The 20,822-nt window shown below is 42.4% G+C and overlaps 2 protein-coding genes across 3 annotated transcripts in view; one reads left to right on the forward strand and one right to left on the reverse strand.

Annotated features, from left to right (window-relative positions):
• LOC116845402 (protein tiptop) overlaps positions 1-14,426 on the reverse strand; it is a 244,921-nt gene extending 230,495 nt beyond the window's left edge. The window contains exons 1-3 of one of the 2 annotated variants that reach the window (XM_032818054.1): positions 14,335-14,426; positions 14,084-14,164; positions 13,401-13,838 (exon numbers count right to left, since the gene is read on the reverse strand). In XM_032818054.1, coding sequence (XP_032673945.1) covers positions 13,401-13,461 — 61 coding nt within the window. In that variant the 5' untranslated portion in view covers positions 13,462-13,838; positions 14,084-14,164; positions 14,335-14,426. Of the gene's footprint in view, positions 1-13,400; positions 13,839-14,083; positions 14,165-14,334 lie in introns of those variants that run through there. The other variant, XM_032818052.1, reaches the window with a different exon arrangement.
• LOC116845403 (zinc finger protein 484-like) overlaps positions 1-20,822 on the forward strand; it is a 65,165-nt gene that overhangs the window by 5,959 nt on the left and 38,384 nt on the right. Inside the window, exons 2-5 of the mRNA XM_032818060.1 lie at positions 16,495-17,509; positions 17,779-18,063; positions 19,411-19,728; positions 19,896-20,515. Of these exons, the coding sequence (XP_032673951.1) occupies positions 16,514-17,509; positions 17,779-18,063; positions 19,411-19,728; positions 19,896-20,515 (2,219 nt within the window). The 5' untranslated portion in view covers positions 16,495-16,513. The remainder of the gene's footprint in view (positions 1-16,494; positions 17,510-17,778; positions 18,064-19,410; positions 19,729-19,895; positions 20,516-20,822) is intronic.

The raw sequence follows: 20,822 nt of genomic DNA on the forward strand, positions 1-20,822 counted from the left end.
GCTATGAGTATACTATAAAAAATGTCACACTATAAGATATTAATATACTACTCTGCAGTTCTATTATAAAGTACACGGAGAGAATTTTGTAGAAAAAATTATTATAGCATTTTCTCACTAAATGATAGATCGGCATTCTGCAGTAATTGATTGACTTTTCATTTCATACACTGAGAGAAAAATTATCTTAAAATCAACAAATATGTTAATGGCACCCACCAAGGAAATATTTGTTGATTTTAAGATAATTTTTCTCTCAGTGTATTATTATTTATATTTTAAAAACTAGAATGTGTTATTAAAAAATTTGTCCTTAGTCAAATTTGCTATTTTTAGCGAAAGAATGTAGCCAAGTTTTGTTCCTTTTTCATGGGATTTTGAAAACTTTGAATCTTCCAAAAATGTAAATGATATATATATTTAAAGCTTGAGACAAGTAAATTAAAAATATGAAACCTCGATGTTATTTTCGTATTATTCTTTGATAACACATAAAGTTCACGTCATGCGCTACGAATGGAATGTTATAATAAAAATTAAAATACAATTTTAGTAGCCCAGGGAAATAGACTAAACATTATTACGAAAATTATAATAAAATATACATTGAGAGAAAAAAAGCAGTTGGATCAAAATCGGCGGTTACTCTACTGAGAGAAAAATATAGTTGCTTTTGGCGTCAACTATACTCCTTTGCAATTTTAACCACAAAAATAATTAGAAAAACTATTGTTTTAGTAAGTGTTATTAAAAAGATGATTCTTATAATTATTTTTCTGGTTAAAATCACAAAAAATATAGTTGACGCCGAAAGCATATTATCTTAAAATCAACAAATATTTCCTTAGTGGGTGCCATTAACATATTTACTTAAATCTACATTCTCTTTACTTAAATCAAATATTGTTTACTTGATTTAAATAAACAATATTTGATTTAAGTAAAGAGAATGTAGATTTAAGTAAATATATTAATGGCACCCACCAAGGAAATATTTGTTGATTTTAAGATAATTTTTCTCTCAGTGTACTATTATTTATATTTTAAAAATACTATATTTTAATTATACTATTTTTTAATTTACTATTTTTAATTATACTATTTTTCTCTCAGTGCGGCCACCAAAAAAATATTGGATCTATTCAACAAAATATATGTCGATACAACAATAAGTTACGTTGAAATCACTGTATCAACGCAACTTATTGCTGCATTAACATGTATTTTGAAAAGATCCAACATTTCTTTGATGGCCGGTGATCATCGATTTTGTAGATCCAACTGCTTTTTTTTCAATCTATGTTTTATTATAATTTTCGTAATAGCGCCAGTCTATTCCTGGGCTACTAAAACTGTGATGTAATTTTTATTCCTCTTTTTTCTCAGTGTAGTAAAAATGAGAGACCATAAACATGATAATCACGTTAAACGCGTCCGACAAATCTCCGCGCGACTGACTTGTAAAAAAAAAAAAACTCCAACGCAACGGCGCAATAAGAACTCTCTAACGAATAGCAAACGGCCGTTTTGCGCGGGCGTAGGTGTTTGCGTCCGTGTGTACGTGTGTGTGTGTGTGTGACATTCACGTTGCTATACGTAATCGCGCATAACAATATACGGTGAGAACGCACGCCTCGCGCGCGTACACGCTTGAAAATAGATCTACTATCGACATTTCGCTTCTCGCGGCCATAAATTCGGCGGAAAAAATCGCGTATACGAAATAGTTTACAGACGTCGATCGCTGCCGGTTAAATACTCCGCGTTCGTTGCCGAATTGAATTGCATCTGCGCGAGTTTTACAGGCTTTTACATTTATTTTTTTATCACGCCTCGCACATACCTTTCCCCGGCCGCCGCTCCCTCCCGCCCTCGGCCGTCCTATTTTTCCCGCAGCTGTCAGAGGTAACCCGCGTCGCATCCTCCTCGCCGGCTGATCCCGCGACGTGACGCGACGCGGCGAAGTACTCCGATAGCGCGGACGATAGGCAAATTTGTTGGAGTCGCATCGCCGCGGGGACAATCCGCGGACGTGCGATAGCGCGCGCCAATTGGACGGGACGGCGCAAGAGGGGGGGGGAGGGGGAACGGGGGCCGATGGATTTTCCTCCTTTCTCCCGAGCGATGCATCGCGCGCGCGAAGAAAGCGTCGCGGCGATCCTCCTCCGCCGCTCCTATTTCCCGAGCCCCAAACCCGCCACTCTCGTCCCGCTCCCCGCGTTCTTCTCTCTTTTTCGTCCCTTCCCCCCGAATTCCTCCTTTTCCCCGGGACCTCCATGAATTATCCCGCACTCGCTCCTCCAGCGACGAAAAGAAAGTCGGTAAGCGAGGAGGGCGAGAAGAGAATAGAAAGGTTCGAGTTCGAAGGAGAGGCGCGCAAGCGGGACGGGGGAGAGGTCGCATTTTTCCTACAAAGTAACCTTCGCGTAGTCTCGAAAATAGCTCGGGCGGCGAGCGATCGAGCCGACGATTAGAATACCTTCGGGTACCAGATGAGAAGATTGACCGGCCGGGGGGCGGCGGGGGGGAGGGGCGGCCTGTTTAAAAATAATTGCCGCGCGATGTTTCGACGTGGAGAAGTCGCAGACGAGCCCCCCCACGGTCCGCTCGTTGCGAGTCGCCTTTTTTTAGACCCCTCCGCCCCCGCCGTTTTCGTCTATTACGTGACCCTTTTTCGGCGGATAGCTGCGCGAATACAGTTCGGAAACCGACGCGTTTTATATCCGCATAGGGCAGAGAGAGGGAGGGCGGAAGAAACGCAACAGCTGCAAATTATATCCGTGTGGAAAATGCGGCTTCATGGCGGACACACGATCGCCCGGAAGAACGAGGCAGCACGAGAGTGCAGCTCGCCGTCTCGAGCTGCGAGAAGTGAAGCGCGGAGGCTGCTCTCGCTGCGTATTCTTTTATATTTATTCATTGTTCCTTGCGTCTTATACTTTATCGCATTTCACCCATTCCTCCTCTCCCCGGCCCCCCTCACTCCCGGGCGCCGGCATATTTGTGTCCGCGTTAGAAAGTTCCGGTTGCGCGCGGCGGCTTCTACTCTCAGGCTCGCGCACGTCGACGTGATACAATTTTTCATAGTGATGCGAGCGATAATATTGTGAACTTGGCGAGTGCAGCCAAGTACCAGAAACGCGCGCGAGGACTGCTGGTGTGGATGGAAGACGTTAATTTATCTCTCCACTTTTGCAAGGAACGTTATCGCGCTGTAATTCGTTCACGCACGTCGACATTCTCTTAACGCAATTAATCCTGCTACTTGTGTAGCAAGAGTACGCGCGCCCAAACACACACATGCACGCGCGCGCACGTACGCGAGAAGATTTTTATATCAAAGAGAAATTATTTCGCGCCGCTTAATTATGATATCGAAGTAGCTACTTAAGCGACATATGAGAGCTCATTTACACAGTAAAAGAAAAAAAGATAAGCTTTATCTAATTAGTGCTTTATTAATCTCTCTTTCAACTCGCGATAACAGAGAATACCGTGCGCGATTCTCAATACGCGAAGCTCCGTATCTGTGTGCGCGCTTAAGACGATCGTGTGTGTTTCTATAGAATGTGAAAATTGTCTTGGCGTACAGCCCCTTTCACACTGCGCCACGTTCTTTCGTGTGTCGGCCGTTGACCATTGAGCGACCGATGCATTTGACCATCATCTATCAGCTGCTAATTAACCGTCACAGTGGTCAATTCAAATTAATGCGACCTCACATGTTCCCCGAGTCGACCCGGTAAACTTCTCGCTACCCTGGATCCGTCTTTGTATTCTGCGACACATCCTAATGTGGCACAAGAGGACAAAGACCGTTCGTTCGAATTCCTCGTTGAAATAGTTGCCTCGGTGCACCTTCCCTTCCTCCCTTCCGCGTTCATACCGTTATAAATAAGCGTTACTCCGCTCGTTAGACGGAATAAAAGTTTTACGACTCGATCGAGGGGTTGCTCCTGGATCGTGAGGGTGGTCCGGATCGCACGGTTCATTTTTTCACAAGGGTCGTGGACAGAGAATCCAGCCGCTGTTACTTTGCAACGTGGATTCTGGCCGCTACACGAAGAGAGAGAACATTATAGTTTCTTTTTCTTTTTTTTTCATGTAAATTCTTTTCATTTTCACGATATTTCCAGTAAAGATCTAGCGGAACAATAGACCGTCATCAAGAAGCTGGCAAACATAGCGTTTCGTTACTTCAATTTCGTCAGAAACAGCAAATATTTTAATAGCACATTTTTCACACAGTTCCAAAAATATAAATAATACATATATGAAATGAAAGGATAGTCAATCGCTATAATTAATTTTTGCTGTTTATATTTACGTGTATTATCATTTATATATGTATTTATATTTACATGTACTTATATTTACTGTTTATATGAAATAAATATATGAGAATATATGAAATGAGGAGAATTTTGATTTAAGTATACTAATGATACCCATCTAATACAAATTTGTTAATTTTTCGATCATTTTTTCTCAGTGTATTACGCAACGATTGACTACCTTTCATTTCATATATGTAAATAGTAAACTCTAGTTAGTAAACAATAGTCGTTAGTAAACTCTATTTAGTAAATAATATTCGGCTTAAATGAAGAGAATTTTGATTTAAGTAAATGTGTTAATGGTATTCACTTAATAAATATTTGTTAATTTTTAGATACTTTTCTCAATATAATTTTTACTATAAGATTCTCTCTCTCTCTCTCTCTCTCTCTTTCTCTCTCTCCGTGTAGATCGTTCATTAAACTTTTCCTGTCTTTTAATTAAATGGTCTTTTAACTTATATTTACTGTTTACATATATGAAATAAATATATGAGAATATATGAAATGAGGAGAATTTTGATTTAAGTATGCTAATGATACCCATCTAATACAAATTTGTTAATTTTTCGATCATTTTTTCTCAGTGTATTACGCAACGATTGACTACCTTTCATTTCATATATGTAAATAGTAAACTCTAGTTAGTAAACAATAGTCGTTAGTAAACTCTATTTAGTAAATAATATTCGGCTTAAATGAAGAGAATTTTGATTTAAGTAAATGTATTAATGGTATTTACTTAATAAATATTTTTTAGATACTTTTCTCAATATAATTTTTACTATAAGATTCTCTCTCTCTCTCTCTCTCTCTCTCTCTCTCTCTCTTTCTCTCCGTGTAGATCGTTCATTAAACTTTTCCTGTCTTTTAATTAAATGGTCTTTTAACCTATATTTACTGTTTACATATATGAAATAAATATATGAGAATATATGAAATGGGGAGAATTTTGATTTAAGTATGTTAATGATACCCATCTAATACAAATTTGTTAATTTTTCGATCATTTTTTCTCAGTGTATTACGCAACGATTGACTACCTTTCATTTCATATATGTAAATAGTAAACTCTAGTTAGTAAACTCTATTTAGTAAATAATATTCGGCTTAAATGAAGAGAATTTTGATTTAAGTAAATGTGTTAATGGTATTCACTTAATAAATATTTGTTAATTTTTAGATACTTTTCTCAATATAATTTTTACTATAAGATTCTTTCTCTCTCTCTCTCTCTCTCTCTCTCTCTCTCCGTGTAGATCGTTCATTAAACTTTTCCTGTCTTTTAATTAAATGGTCTTTTAACTTATATTTACTGTTTACATATATGAAATAAATATATGAGAATATATGAAATGAGGAGAATTTTGATTTAAGTATGCTAATGATACCCATCTAATACAAATTTGTTAATTTTTCGATCATTTTTCTCAGTGTATTACGCAACGATTGACTACCTTTCATTTCATATATGTAAATAGTAAACTCTAGTTAGTAAACAATAGTCGTTAGTAAACTCTATTTAGTAAATAATATTCGGCTTAAATGAAGAGAATTTTGATTTAAGTAAATGTATTAATGGTATTTACTTAATAAATATTTTTTAGATACTTTTCTCAATATAATTTTTACTATAAGATTCTCTCTCTCTCTCTCTCTCTCTCTCTCTCTCTCTCTCTCTTTCTCTCCGTGTAGATCGTTCATTAAACTTTTCCTGTCTTTTAATTAAATGGTCTTTTAACCTATATTTACTGTTTACATATATGAAATAAATATATGAGAATATATGAAATGGGGAGAATTTTGATTTAAGTATGTTAATGATACCCATCTAATACAAATTTGTTAATTTTTCGATCATTTTTTCTCAGTGTATTACGCAACGATTGACTACCTTTCATTTCATATATGTAAATAGTAAACTCTAGTTAGTAAACTCTATTTAGTAAATAATATTCGGCTTAAATGAAGAGAATTTTGATTTAAGTAAATGTGTTAATGGTATTCACTTAATAAATATTTGTTAATTTTTAGATACTTTTCTCAATATAATTTTTACTATAAGATTCTCTCTCTCTCTCTCTCTCTCTCTCTCTCTCTCTCCGTGTAGATCGTTCATTAAACTTTTCCTGTCTTTTAATTAAATGGTAGATCTCAGGTAATAATTTCGAAGGGATAATTACGACGTTTCACAGGTGTAGAGCGACCAAAAGTGGTAGCTCAGCGTGCTCCCGATTGAATTACGAGAGATACTCAATCTAATTCTCCAGCTACGATAACTTCATTCTCCCTTGACGATTATTTGACGATCTGTCAAACGACGTCAGATCCGCTCGTGAGACGCGTAATCATTCGCGCTGACGTCACCCCCCGGGGTTTGTGCAGCAAAATGAGCTAGTTGTCACAGGGACGCGCATTTTCGGGATACTCGTTTCGCGCGGCTCTTTTCTTTCGAAGCTCTCTGCTATGAATAATCGTGCACTTTGCGAGAAAGTTCCGGCCACGCGAGAAGTTTGTTCCAACTCCGCGAAGTTACTGACCGCGTTACATCTTTTCAACTTAAAATCTGGTATCCGTCGCGAATAACCGTATTAAATCTGTCGGCAAAAGTCGCGTCGCAGGTCGGTGCCGAGTGTCCCTCGCACGTCGAACGTCCACGGATTGACGTCCTTAAAGGGGCGGACGCGCGAGAAGGACCTCTCTTCGCATAGCTATAGGAAACAACAACCCGGTCTCTCGAGCGGCATGAACATAGATCATCCTGGCGCCCGGGATCTCGCGGTCAAACTCGAAAACGTCCGAATTCGAGGCTCCTCTTGCGCGCGTTCGCACAGAAAGGATTCCTCGCGATGGAGACAGCAGGTCAGACGTTGAGTGCTAGCCTGGCATACAGCGCCAGCATTCGTAGAAGGTTCGTTGCAGGGTGTGCGCTGGCTACCGAGGGGCGAGGAAAGGCAGTGTGGGCGAGAGGGGTGGGTGACGGGGGGGGAGGGGTGGCAGTTGTCGGCAGTAGGGCGAAGGAAGAGGCGGAGGAGTGCCGAGAGAGAAGCCGAGGTCCGTCGGTATCGATCGGGCGTCTGCGGTAGATTGACACGTGTCATGGCCGCCTCTCCCGGTGCCGGAGAGAACGAAAGGAAGGAAAGCGAGAGAAGGACGCCGGCCGCCGTGAGAAGCCGCGGGATAAGAGAGAGGAAGCGAGAAGGAGCGGGTGAGCGGGAGCGGTGACGGCGGCGGCGGCGGCGGCGGCAGTGGCAGCGACGTGGCGGCGGGTGGCGCGGCGCGGCGCGGCGTCGAAGGTGGAGGAGGACGACGCGGGGGCCGCCGAGTGGGTGGCTGGCTGGACGGGTGGCGGGAGGGGGACCGAGGGAAAAGGACATTAAGGTGCGTAATAGCCAGCGGGGCGAGCGCGCACCGCCGCGGCATCGATTAGACAGAGGCTCCCTCATCCCATTGCTAGAATGCAGCCCACCCCCTCCTACTCCGCCACCACCTCCTACTCCTCCGCCACCTTCAGCCACCCACTTGCCCACCATCCGCCTCCCCCTACGACCACCCACCTCCACCTACTCCGTCGAACTGGAGAGCCCCCGAGTACGTGCTCTACATACACACTCGCGCGCTTATGTCAGTTCCTGTCCTGCTGCCGGCGCTGCCGCCACCGTTGCGAACAGGAGAAAGAGAAAGAGAGAGAGAGAGAGAGAGAGAGAGAGGGAGAAAGAGAGACGAAGGGTGAGAGAGCGCGGTGGGCTCTCGGGGAGAAAAAGAGACAGCGGCCACGGCGCAGGGTGGCCGAAGCCACCTCTCTACCTATCTCGTGGCACCTACACACTCGCCACCGGGGACACCAACGTCTAACGTCGTTATAAACATTAACGGAGCGGCTCAATATTCCCCGGACCTTGCATCCCCCTGCGTCTACCTCCGGTCCATCTCCCTTCTCGGCACCGAGAGCACCTCTCCTCGCCCCGCCGCCTACTGGACGCTCGCATGCGGCGAGCTCACCTTGCTACGGTTTCCGGGTCCTTCGTTGACCCTACGAAGGGTTACTTAGTTGGTATGCCTCGACTGCCCAAGTCGAAAGGGCGCACTCGCCACTTCTTCGTGAACGTACGAAATATCGAATGGCACCTGTGCGCCGGGTAACCAGCTTTCGGACATTGGTCATTCGACCGGTAATGCGGCTCTTTGTTCGCGCACCGTCTATTTCGGAAGATCGCCTTGAGAGAGAGGAAACCGGCAATTCGGGAACTCGGATACCCGACCGGTATTTCTTGACACTTTAATAAAAAGTTTTCATTCTAACGAGAAAATCACCGATGCACACGAGCGAAAAGCTCGTTACAGAGTTGCACGAAATCATTCGAAGCATACATGCCAGCCGAATATTCGCCGGTCAGATGTTACATAAGAATCCAGACTGCACTATCTTTGAACGAGTATATTTGTGCCACGATGATATCGAAGATATGAATAGATTGAAGAACGCGATAAACGCGACAAATTCGGACTCGCGACTCGCGGAATCTATTTTCGCGTATTATTACCGAATCAAATTCCGCGTCCGATGACAAAAGGCCGACGCGGTACAACAAATGGCTCGCCGTAGGAGATCGTAATTGGGGATAGAGATGGAGATAACGAGAGAGAATGCCACGCCGTTCTTCTTACAAATACAAATAAGTCGAGCAGAATTACATTAGGGAGATTCGGTCGATTTCATGCGATCACTCGGTGGAGGATCTCGTAGTTCCCGAACCTGCAAGAGGAGAGCGATGAAAAGGAGGTTAAGAGAGTCTGCGGGAATGGAGTCGTGGCCGCTTACGGCTTCGGATCGAGATCGTCTAATTTCGTTCGACGAGTCCCGTAAGGATCCTTCTTGCCGTCGTCTCTTTCCTCTTCTTCTTCGTCTTCTACTTCGCCCGGGCTTCGATTTCGGTGACGGGGACGTTCGACGAGGCCGGCGCGTTCGAGGGATCGCGCTGATTATTGTTAATTACAGCGGGCATTAAGAGTGAGAGAGGGCTCGAAATGATCGGGACCCTCGATCATTCCGGTCAGATTAGAGCGACGGTGATCGAAAGTACGATGGATGCTACGCGTCACTCCCTGTGGAGGGGATCAGTCCCGCGGTACTTGATAAATTCTACCGAAATTTCGGCCAAAACTATGCGGCTCGTTATACTCCGAGGAATGATTAATTCTTCTACGAGACGGAATGACACTTGCGCTCACGTATACTGATTTGTGTAGAAATAAGCGCCTTGGAAAAAGAAGTTACGAATTGTTAATACACGCAGAAAAATACTGCATTCAAGTTAATGTTATTTGTTTCAAGTATTTTGTGAATTTATATATCCGCAAATCCATTAAAAGTTTATTGTAAACATTAAATTTACTCCAAAATGCACTCCGAATTCTATTAAATTTCGCACTTTAATCAAGAATATTAAAGGAAGACAAGAATTTGATTTGCTTACTGCATGTATAGAGTCGAATTAAACTTTCTCTTTTATAATATTTCATAATATTTCATAATATAAGTTTTATAATATTTTTGTAAAGACAGTAAATTCCTCTTGGGTACATGATAGTAAGCTTTATCCAAAATTTTTGATAAGCATTATTATTTTAAGATTATTATCAGGGAAATATTAAAGTTAACTATTACTTAGAAGAAAGAAAGTAATCGTTTTTCTTAGCAATAGAATTATATTTTTCTATGTGTGTGATTTGTAAAATATATATTGAAATATACAATTATATCGCCTCCCCATTAAATTCGCAATCTTTACGAACGTGATATACACGTAGTTACAAGCTACAAGCGAGCGAGAAAGGGTAAGGGAAGAGAGAGAGAGAGAGAGAGAGAGAGAAAGGGAGAGAGAGAAAGGGAGGAAGAGAAAGGGAAGAAGGGAGAGAGAGCGAGAGAGAATTCGTCACGTTTATGACGCTCAACAAGTTATCTCTCGCCTTACCGCCTCCCCCTCTTTCTCTCCTGTTTTCTCTCTCTCTCTCTCTCTCTCTCTCTCTCTCTCTCTCTCTCTCTCTTTCGCGATCAAACCGTGAGATCACTTTGTTGGAGTTACTTCGCCCTTACGCGAGGCTCGTTGGTAGCAGGTGCGCATCCTTTTTCCGCACTGCGACCGATAATTAGGGATTAGTCATCGACGATCCTCGATCAACGACGACAACGAGCGGATAGCTCGGTGTGTCGCGCGATACGTCAACCATGGATATCATATTGACGTATCGGCGTCTCGGCGATGCTCAGCAGCATCGGCCAATTAACGAGCGTCCTCGTTTTTTCGGCAAACACTCGTAAATCCCGACGAACCTGCCCGTCCGATTTTTCTCCACCTCTCCGTCGTCCACACGACATTCTCTCATTCGCCTTATTAACGCCGTACGCGTGTTGCACACAAGACACGACAGTTTAACGCGGGATCGCGTTTGGACTCGTAATCCGTCCTGCTAATCGCGCCTCTCATTAAGACCTGCTTCATTTCACCCTTATTTTCTATTTATCCAGCCGGATGTTTCATTTGTAGTATCAAAGTCACCCCGTCTCGCGATTATCGCGGATAAACACGTCTGCCTCTACAACACGTTCTGTCTCTACAAAGGGTCTCTATTGAATGACAAATTTAGACTATCAGTCGCGATCTTCGCTTCCTCAGCAGGCGATGAAGATTCAAAGATGCAAATTCAGACAGCAGAATCTCATTTGCCGATGAATTCCGCATGAATTTGCGACAATTTATCCAAGCATCGAGCAAGAGTACCTGATGTTCAGGAGCTTCGTTTTTATCGAAGAAAGATCTGTCCTGAATTTCTAGAGGAATATCTAATAAAATATCGTTAAGCGAGACGCGCGGTTGAGAACACCTTGTACACTACACCAGAGACACGTAGGGCACGAGGGTGGCCTGGATCGGGCAAGGAAATTCATTATCGAATATGACGGCTGCCGCGCGTAGCAAGACCGCAATACACGCCGTCTTACTTTGTCAGTCTCACTTACACCGCTCGATATCTCGCGTGAGGACAAATTACAAAAAATTCAGCGGAAGCTTTTTGCTCGCAGTTTGCTCTCGTCAGCGGTGTATTCAGTGCGGAGGCAACGGCGGAATAATCCACGGAAGGCTCTCGTTCGGTCCCTCCGGTTATGTCGCCACGCGTGATACGCGACACCCGATCAAGAGCGGTTAACCCGGGCGCTAAGTTGGTTACGCTGTAACGGAAACATTTTTGCAACTTCTCGACTGTACGCAAATCGAATTTCAGTCACGTCAAAGGTAGACTGCGAGGACGCCGGCGCCGGCAGCGACGATGACGACGACGACGACAACGACAACGACAACGACGACGACGACGACGACGACGACGACGACGACGACGACGACGACGAGAGAGCCAGCGGGATCCGGGATATTAGCTGATCGGCGGCGGCGACGGGGGATGACACCGACGCGAGCGTGTTTCGCAGCCGGATGGAAATTTCATTCGGTAGTTTTCTCCGCTTAATAAGACGAGAGACGGAGCCACGAGGTCGCTGCCGGCTCGCAGACTTCGGAAAGGGGAAACAGAAAGGGCGCAACAAGGGCGGGGGTGATGCGGAGGACGCGCACGGGCTGCCGGCGGTAAGGGGGAAGGGGGGACCGCGGAGGGGGATCGGCGAGGGCTGCAGAGGGGGCGGCCAGGACTGGGAGGCGAAGTGTCGTCGTCCGAATAACGGCCAAGCGGCATCGACCGATCTTCCTGCCCCCGCCGGCCCGCACGAAGCGTCAACTTGTTTCCCTTCTGCCGCGCGAATATCGGACCTTCAATTTGCCCACTGCGGTCCGCTAACGCGATTGTCCTCAGCGAGCTGTCCATGACGCGGTTGTTGCGTGACGCGTGATCGGGGTATGACGGCTCCCGAATTCACACCCGATGCACGCCGCCCGAATGCATTCTCTCGAACGCCGCGAATCGCCGCGGACGGGACGAAGCAACGCGAAAAGCTAAGAAACGCCTTTTTCCACCGTCGCGCCTGAGCGAGGTATCTCTTCCCCGATATGCGATCGCGCACGACGCAAAAAAATGTTTGGCCGGATTAAATAGTGAAATATAAACGAGCCAGAAAATTCTGCTTGACGTTAGCGTCAAATTTTCTGTTCGAGTTAACCCTTCGTGCCGTAACGGGGCGCTAGCGTTCCACCTATTTCTCCTCTTCTTTTTTAGCGATTTTAACTAACTTATCAAACATAGTCGATATATTATTACTGTACACTTTCATAAACATAAAGAACTGCAAATAAGTAAGAGATAATTTGTATGTTTAATTACTAAATTATTATGTGTTGAGAGCAAAAAAATGGCATTTTTCAGACAAAAATCATTTTAGGAATAACTATTAGGAATTTACATATTGAAATATTAACAGTTTATTAAGGAGAATTGACAGTATTTTATACATTTTTTTTTAATTTTCTGTAAACCCTATTTTTTACAACAAACTGTCGAAATATTGATAATATGTTTGCTGCACAAGCTTTTTATCAAAAACGCAAATATCTCTTTTTTATGTCGAGAAAATATCGTTAATTCCAGATAATGCTAAAAGCAAGATTTCTAATTTTGAAAATTTATGATCGTCATATATTGAACCTCCGCCGCATTTCGAACTTTAAATTTTTCACCTCAAATTCGTAATCAATGACCTCGGTAATCATTCATATATGCCAAATTTGAAAAACTTCACCGAGGAATAAAATATATAGCTCAAAGGTTCAATCAGAAATCTTATTAACTCGAACGGGTAATTTCAACTGAAATATCTAGTTCATTCATATTTTGCCAGAAATTTTACTTGACCCAACCGAACTTTTCTTTCCGTGTGCAGTAATTATTTCATGAAATTTGCAGTTAATATTCAGATGTACTGTTAGAAAATATCGTACTGATATTCATAGTTTTCAGTGACAGATTCAGCATTGAGGTTATTTTTCTCGATAAAAGTGCGAATTGTCCACATACGCGCATGCACTACTGATAATATTGAAATTGTATCGTCTCACTCACCATTACCCGTTCCTGCCAATCCATCGACATTCGTGTCCCTCGACGAAATGCGCCGCAGCATCCAAAACCGTTTCGCTTCGTGTCCGAGCAGCGTCCAATCTCTTCGGCATCGAAGAGATGCCTCTTCCAGTACTCAAGTTCATCTCGAATGTACATCACTCGCGACGCGACATGTTCATTTATTCCAACAAATATTTAACGAATATTTCGGCGAAATTTGACAAATGTTTTGACGGTATCGATCACTATAACGTAACCCGTGCGATGAAGAGTGAAATAATGCAAATAATAAGCGAAATAACAATCTGAATATCTAATAACTAATGCTTATGTTAAGCTCAAATACATATTACGTTCGATTTTGCACGGTAAGTTTAACAAAGTCCGCGTTTATATTTAAGAAGCGTAATTGCAACGCGAATTCTATCACTTTCACATCTGAAACAAAAAAACAATTTTACTCACATTAGTGTCAAGTGTTCGGACTTGGCTAACGGATTGGAATGCGAGCACAAGCTAACTTAACATGACTAATCAACAGATAGAAGAGAATAATTAATCCTGCGCAATCAGAGACAATACGATAATACACATTTCGACAACCGGCTTCCCGACAATCTTGGCTTCCGATCTAAATCTAGCTTGTCAAGAGTGAAATGGTAGAGTGCAAAAAGTTTGCATACTTTCCAGTCGATCCTGCCCGAACCGGATCCTCCGGTGCAGCAACCTTCGTCTTTGCAACGCGGCCACGTACTCCGCTAGATCTGGAACAAACATCGATTTTCTTTATTAGTTATGACTAAATCACTGATAAGTATAATTAACTGCGAGAGACATAATCGAGAAGACGAATCGCACGAAAAGATTGATGTACTTATACTCTAAATTTGACAAACTCTTAAATATCCTTTAAATGATGACATACGATACTCACGATCCCGAAACGATAATTACGCATGCGAGATATTCGCCGTCTCATCCGTCTCATTCCGAGTCCTCCTCGGAAAATCTGCAAGAGTGAGCGATCTGATCCGCACGGCTCCGCGACGCGGACTGTTGCGGCGTACTTAATCTTACTAAGCGCGTGTTGTCATTTGGAAGGTCGCGGGCTAAGCTCGCTTGATCGAATTGATGTTAATTGTGTGCGTATTTGTGTGTTTCTTATAAGATACCTAATTTATATTTTATTAAATTGCATGGTTGAAGAGGATAAGTATCGCGATCAATCGACTCTTCTAAGTACACAATTGATTTCTTATACACTAAGGGAAAAATTACCTTAAAATATTTCTTTGATGGGTGCCATTAACATATTTATTTAAATCTAAATTCTCTTTATTTAACCAAATATTGTTTACTTAAATCAGGTAAACAATATTTGATTTAAATAAAGAGAATTTAGATTAAAGTAAATATGTTAATGGCACCCATCAAAGAAATATTTGTTGATTTTAAGGTAATTTGTCCCTCAGTGTACATTTTCCACATTAATATAAAATACAACAGACATATTTTAGAGTTTAACATTAGATCCTTTATATAGGGTGTTCCAGACCACCCATCCATCTTTTTTATTTTGAAAAGGGGTGATGCTAAGAAGTTGGGACCGGGTTTCCCGTAAAATCTTAAATATTTTCACTTTTGGGAAATCCCCGGAAATACCAGAAACCGAAAATAATTTAAAACTTTTAAATGGCAACATAGGATATCGTTGAATAGAACTTAAAAAAAAACAACTTTTGCTGGAAAAAAATTTTAATATTCCTTGAAAATGAAAAAATAATTGTTCACAGTATTTACCACCTTGATGAAGACACCTTTCAAGCCTTTGTCTTACGCTACCGACGGTAGCGTAAAGTCTCAGGACTTTTGCACAATTTAAAGAATAGTAAGCTTCCTGAAATCTGCTGTTTAGGTCAAATATAATAAACACACAACATAATAAGTCTGACTCGTGATGCGGATTACAAGCCAAACACGAACGATTAGTCTCGACACGCTTGTCTCTTATAGCACACGAGTCTATCGCGTAGTCTATCGACTAATATTCCTTTAGTGAAAATCATGTCTTCTTCAAATGAAGAAGCATTTGAAACGTTAATGGTTTTATACGGGTTCACAGGAAGCTTGCCATTCTCTAAATTCTGCAGAAATCCTGAGAGCCGTCGGTAACGTGAGACAAAAGATGAAAAGATGTCTTCATCGAGGTGGCAGACACTTTGAACATCTGTAATTATCTTTTCATTTCCGAGGAATATTAAATTTTTTTTTCAAGCAAAAGTTGTTTCCTCTTAAAAGCTCTATTCAACGATATCCATACTAGCCTATGTTGTCATTTGAATTTTTTAAGTTGCTTTCGATTTCTGGTATTTCCGGAAATTTCCCACAGGTGAAAATATCAGAAACTTCAGATAGACTTTTATGGTAAACATGCGTCCCCAACTTCCTAGCACTACCCCTTTTCAAAATAAAAGAGATGAATAGATGGTCTGAAACATCCTGTATGAATATTCTGGGAGAAAAAAAATATCTAAAGAGTAAGAAAAATATTTATTCCATGAGTACTAGTAACATATTTATTCGTTAATACACGAATCTTTGCATTGAAAAAAAATCTCTTTTACAAATAAAAAAAGATTTATTTTTCTAAAACATACATACGCACCGTTTCTCTTCATGAAAGCAACTGTTTATTCTATTTAAACAGAAGAATTTGGATTTAAGTGAATATGTTCGGATAATCCAAACAAATCGGATAAATATTTTTTTATTTTCCAGATATCTTTTCTCTCACAGTGTATATACGTTTATTACACACGTTTCTAAAGTTTTATACAACATTCATTGTATATATATTATAGCATTATAGATTATTGTAAAGTTTTAATACGTGTTTATGACATTATCGTATTTCGGTAGATCGCGTAGCCATTGATTTTATTAAAATTATCGAGGTAAATAATCGATACGAAAACAGAGATAAGTAAATCTGTTTATGACAATATTACGTATAAGATCTTTCTTCTTGAAAAGAAAATAATTTCTTCTTAAGGTAAGAGGAGCCAACTTGTCACTTGTCACTTTATATTTCCAGTGATACTTAAAATCAACCAATGGAGACCTTTGAGGACGACGACGACACGCACTTTTGCATCAAATGCAACTTGACAATACACGGTCTCGACAATTACGTGCGGCATCGTCAATCGGGCTGTCGACCGCCCGACGATAAAAACGACACCGTCCACGAATCACCCTCGACGCCGACGACGGTGTCCTACCCCGAAATCCTAAACGCGGTCGCGTTCTTCAACTCGCTGGAGTTGCAGAGCAGCAAGTCGAATCTGCGACCAGCACCGAGCCTACTGCGCAATGGCAGAAAGTCCAAGAAAGAAGACAGAAAGAATAAGGGCCAGAAGAACGTCCAGGTGGACGCCGACGAGGCCGGCGTGAAGGATAAACTCCACAGCATGTTGCCCACCGTTAGCGACCTGGACGATCCAGTTCACTTATGCATCCAATCGCTCGTGTTTCCCGACATCGTCGCCTCGACGATCTCGTTGACCGGCAAAAGCTCCGCGACCGTTACGCAGGGTAAATTGGCGCAATCGATGTCGCAGGCCGATTCAAACATGGACGGCGCGAGTTTCCCGTCCAAACACGAGTCGGAAACGTCGCTGGAGAGTCTAATGACCGAGTCGAAGCAGACCGACCGAAAGAGGCAGGAGAATCCTCAGCGAGGAATGGAGTCCGACCACCAGACCTGGCTGGAGGATCCCATTCTCGCCGACCTTACTTTGGGAAACAGCGAGAACAAAGAGCTGACTAGATACGATTTCGAGTACCAACAGGACGACGATTCGGAGGACGACATGCTGGACGACGATTTGGGAGAAGACGACGACTCCTACTCGGATTCCGACGACGGCGAAAATCGGGAACGTCCACCACGAGGTCACATCGGTGGAAAGTGGAAGCCCGAGCTCGGCGATTTGCCGCAGGACATGCCACATATGCATGAGGAGGATGTGGATCCCGAGGACGATCATCACGAACTTCCTCTGCCGACGTATATCGGCGGAAAATGGAAACCCACGGAGACGACGCAAGTAAGAGGGAAATTTCGTCTGAGATCAAATTAACAGTAGACGCGAGCGTTGCTCGGCGTTAGGAAAACAATACAACGGTTAAGGACAACACACTCATGCCTCCTGATCGGACTTTGATTAGTCCCGTAATCTGTCTCTCCTGCTTTTATCATTTTTACCAGAGAATCTTGCATAATTTAGCCTTTCGAATTCGACACGTAACACGATGTTGCACGACTTCGTACGGGCGACAATGATTCGTCGGACAAAGAGACATCAAACTGTTACAGAGGATCGAGGAATACGAGAGCAAGGACACATCCGGACAGCCGCCGCCGAGACACACGCGAGGGAAATGGATACCGGGTGCGCGAGCGGATATCGAATCGGGATATTGGTGCAATCCTTGCGGCAGGAAGCTCGCCTCACGATTGGTCTACAATAGGCATCTGCTCACTGATTTGCACGCTAGAAGGAGTATTAGAGAAATCGACGACGGTGTTCATCTACCACGCGAGATGGGCTCGTACGCGAACAGAAGAGTGTCCGTTCGTAGGAAGGCATCGTTTGCAACGGTAATGATTCATGGAGAGACTTGTCGACAGCGTGATTCAAAGCGCAACTTCGTGTCTCGGTCTTTGATTCTTTTAATCTTCTCTTCTCTCTTGATTCTTTAACCTTCTTTTCTCCCTAAATTTCTCAGAGATGATTTTTCAATAGCGGTTCAAACTTTGATTTAAGGGAGACCGGGGCTAGATGCCGCATATTTTAGAATTTCAAGGTTACAACTTCTCAGACAACTAATTATTGTGACTGACTGTATAAACATGATAAAGGCAACCTTCTTTTAGGTATTAATGTCCGCCACGACACTTGTTAACCGTGTATTTGTTTAGTAATAACCAACGTATGAACAACAGAGCCATCTTGCCATGATAACAGTTTCAGTTATCCAATAGCACAGGTGAAGAAGGCCACGTATAAAATATATATCCTGATTAGTAGTTCCAGAGTCTCTGCGAGAGGTCTCCTGCTTAATTATAAATCAACTTGACCTCGTCCGTCCATACGTTCTATTTCAATCATTTTATGAATGAAAATTGCATTTATTATCAGCAACAGTATATCATACACTTGCAAGAAATTTCATTCTAACTAATAACACATCTTTCTAATTTTATTCGATGGAGAATATTAATACAAAATTCCAAGAGGCGAAAATTTACTTTGCTATTGTCAAATCAGTTTTTTCTACTCCTTAACTATAATATTATCCCGATTTAATGAAACTCAGGGAAAAAAAGTATTTATGTTGTAAAAGGATTATTTCGCGATTTTGTACCCACTACTCCTCTCAAAATAAATATTAAAAGTAGTATGAGCGACATACTGGGGTCATATAACTCCGGCTCTTCTGAGTTTAAACTCTGTTCAAACACATCAGACACATTATTAGAACAGAGTTAGAATAGAGAACTTGAATCTAAGTTTATTGGAAAAACAACTTTTGGAATGAAACTTCATTCGAATTTGAGCGACTATAGTCATATAAAGTTAATTCTTCACTTTGAATCTATTGAATATTTTCACTTGAGACTGAAGAATGAGTCTAACTGGATTATCGCAGGATTATATTCCAATCGACTGAAACATTAGCTCATGTAAAACCAAAACCCACTCTAAGCTTGGATGAAATATTTTCAATCTCAATTTCGGGTGGCAATATTGTCATTATCGCTTCAGATAAAAATACTGCCACTTTTCACTCATTTTTATCCCATTCCAGAGAATTTGGAGAGTTTTACAACTTCTCTGCTTCCTATGTCTCGGTGGAAAAGCAAAAACCTGTTTTTTTTTATTCATTATTCATATCATTCCTCCTACGAATTGTTCGATAACACCGTAATAATATGTATTGTCAGAAAGCAGAGGAAGAACCCGAGCGAAAGAAAAGCAAGAAAGGTGTGCGCAGAAGAGAAAAGGAGTTCCTCTCGTGCGAGATGTGCCGCACGCGCGTGAGGAGGCCTCAAATGGGTAAACATTTGCTTTCCCATTACCATTGCCGCGTGGCAGGAATGAATCCTTGCAGTCCCAGCGCACGCCGCTTCCTGCTGGAAAACATGGCGAATGTGGTTCGACAGTGCTCCTTCCAATGCGCCTCTTGTCGTTTTTACTGCAACACCGAGGAGACGTTCTTGCTCCACTGGCGTTCGGATCTTCATGTCAAGACCTTAGAACAGGTGAGTCGTCGATCGCTTGTTAGGCGTTTTCACAAAACCGAAGGCTTCAACCGAGCCTTCTGCTTGCCGTTGTGATCTCAGCTGTTTGACAAACCCGGCTTGCTCGATTCACGTGTCAAGGTGCTCGTCCCGACGCTCATCGTCACTCTTCCTTCCATTCTCCTCAGATCGGCGGCAATTGCAAATGCACTCCGTGCGATTTCTGGTGCGAGGACAGCGAGACGATGGAGTTCCACCTTCTCAGCGCGGCTCACCGTGAAGTGGTGTCTATGATGAACGGTTCTGTGCCGGTGGTAATTAGCCGTCAACGAACCTTGCCCTGCGGCACTTGCGACCGGCAATTCCGATACAACTTCCAGCTGCGAACGCACGCGAAAGAGACGGGCCACGAGCCGAGTTTCACCGCCTCGGACGAGTATCAGCAACGTATTCAGTGCGCCATGTGCCCGAAGATCGTACGGTCTCTAATCTCGCTGCAGCGTCATCAGCTACACTATCACGTCGCCAAGGACGAGGGAAAGAGCAAAGACACGACGACGACGACGACGATGCTCGCGCGACCGGCGCCGTACTTCTGCTCGTTCTGCTCGATGAACTTCACCACCACCCACGAAGCGATCCGACATCGGAGAACTTCCAGTCATAAGGAGGCCGTAAAAGCCCGCAAGAGTGAAGAAGGATTGTCGGAGACTACGGTGCGAGAATGCTTTCAATGCAATGACAAGTGTCCGAATCTCTCGGCGTACAAGAATCACCTTCTACATTGTCATCCGGAAATATGCCACAGGTAACTTATTTTTTCTGTTATTCATGATGGTAAACACGATATGTGCCTCTTTTTTTTAATTTCTAATTTTTAACAAAATTTTATCGTGTTTAACTCTTCAAATGGTAAAACATTAAATTTCTCTTAATTTATTCAAATTGTATTATATTTCTTAACTTACAGCAAATACAAAAATTAGATATATTTTGTATTCCATTTTTCCGAATTCTCCAAAGTAAATGGCAATAAGCAGAAAAAAGATCTAGATATGTTTATTTAAAAAAACCTCTCCGTCCTGGGGAGAATCGCGTAGTCATTTTAAATCACC

Source organism: Odontomachus brunneus, unplaced genomic scaffold (assembly GCF_010583005.1).
Source record: "Odontomachus brunneus isolate Ranch 3 - 2012 unplaced genomic scaffold, Obru_v1 Obru_scaffold_051, whole genome shotgun sequence".
Taxonomy (NCBI): Eukaryota; Metazoa; Arthropoda; class Insecta; order Hymenoptera; family Formicidae; genus Odontomachus; species Odontomachus brunneus.